The following is a 1,675-nucleotide window of genomic DNA, read 5'->3' as shown; positions in this document are numbered from 1 at the left end:
AAAAAAAAAAAAAAAAGAATCCCTTTAGTAAGAAAACCCAGAATTAGCCACAGTAAGGTTATCTCACTGTTAAACTTTTTACACTCATGCTACGATGGAAAAAATGTACATAGGTATGAAACTTATTTTAAACATGCATACAAAACATGAAATTATGTTGTCTACATTCCCACAATACTTGCAATCAATTTATTGTAAGTACATAGAATTTTGAAAGGTTTTCTTGAGTTGTTGCTTATCTACAAAAATCTGATAAATTCGATTGTCATTGAATTTTCTCTCGACACAAATATCTAATCATTTTCTCCATACTAGCATGGGTTGTTTGTGTCATGTTGATATCTGTTTCAGTTTAATTCCTTATGCAATGTTTTCATAAAATACAGTTGTCCCTGGGCTTACACAGTTTTCTGTTTCCTAGTTTCACTTTAGTACAATTATGCTCGGTTGTTTTTACAAATATAAATGTAGTACTTGCTTCACTTTTTCAATTTATTTTGTTGAATATTTTCGAATTTGAAATATTAAAATTGATTTCATTGGAAATGAAAATTGAATGTATAAAATCAAATTTAAAGTAGATCTTCAGGATAAAATGCAAAAGTTTAACAAAAAGAATTGTCATCATCGTCATTTAATGTCCATTATCCATGGTGAAAAAGTCGTAACAAGGATCATTACCGCAGCCTCTGCAGCAGCAACCGGTTTCATAAGCCGCCTCGCACTCGTCAGCCCTCTAACAGTGCAGCTGCTGCCGAAGAAGAAGAAGAAGGAGGAGGAAGAAGCCCGCACTTGTTCCTGCTGCTGCTGCCGACCGCGCAGTTTTCACCCAGCCTGCGCCTGCCTGCATACGGTGCGCTAGGCCGACGGTGCTGCACGCTTTGCGGCTCCACGAACCTCAATATCTCTCTCGTCTTCCTTCCTTCTGCTGCCGAAGGTAATTCATCTCAGATCATGTGAAATAGTCTAACCCAGGGGTTTTCAAACTGTGGTCCCCGGACCACAGGGGGTCCGCCAGGACAAGACAGCAAATACTTTTTATGGGCAATTTGATTTTATACATGTTTTTTAATCGAAATCTTTTAATTGACAATAAACCTATTTGTTAAATACTGTTAAATAAACAAATGTAAAAATATATGTTATTTTAAGCAAATATTTATGTATAAATTTCACAAGCGTTTACGAGGGGGTCCCTAAGGTAAAGCCTGAAATATAAAGGGGTCCGCAAGTCAAAAAGTTTGAAAACCTCTGGTCTAACCCATGACAGCCTGAAAAACGAATGTTAAACGATAATGATGTTAATTGTATTTCATATTTTCATTGCAATAATTAATTTGTTTCTATTATAAATAAAAACATCAACTTCATTTCGCATGATAATGATTAGCTTGATGACTTGTGGATGCAATGCACTTTCACGTGTGTCGCAGGCACAGATGCCAGGAAGGCGACGCTGGTAACGATCCCGCTCAAAAGGTGCTATTTACATGCCTTCTACCTTACAATTAACTAAATTGGCATAGAATAATGGTTTCATATTTTTTTATAATTAAGATCTAAACTGTTAATATATGAATGCAAAAGAGATTGTTGAAGAACTGCGAACCTACTTTTGGGTCCCCCTGTATATAGTAATTTCATTCTAAGACAATGTGGTAAGAACCTTATGTGG

General features: G+C 35.9%; 1 protein-coding gene across 1 annotated transcript in view; it reads left to right on the top strand.

The window, feature by feature from the left end:
- Positions 1-94: 94 nt before the first annotated feature.
- LOC106871055 (ELMO domain-containing protein 2) overlaps positions 95-1,675 on the top strand; it is a gene marked incomplete at its 3' end in the record, with an annotated part of 18,806 nt that continues 17,225 nt past the window's right edge. The window contains exon 1 of the mRNA XM_052978128.1: positions 95-113. Within this exon, the coding sequence (XP_052834088.1) occupies positions 95-113 (19 nt within the window). The remainder of the gene's footprint in view (positions 114-1,675) is intronic.

Source organism: Octopus bimaculoides, chromosome 30, assembly GCF_001194135.2.
Source record: "Octopus bimaculoides isolate UCB-OBI-ISO-001 chromosome 30, ASM119413v2, whole genome shotgun sequence".
NCBI lineage: Eukaryota > Metazoa > Mollusca > Cephalopoda > Octopoda > Octopodidae > Octopus > Octopus bimaculoides.
The sequence above is the reverse complement of the archived record's forward strand: the minus strand, read 5'-3'. Positions and strand labels throughout refer to the sequence as shown.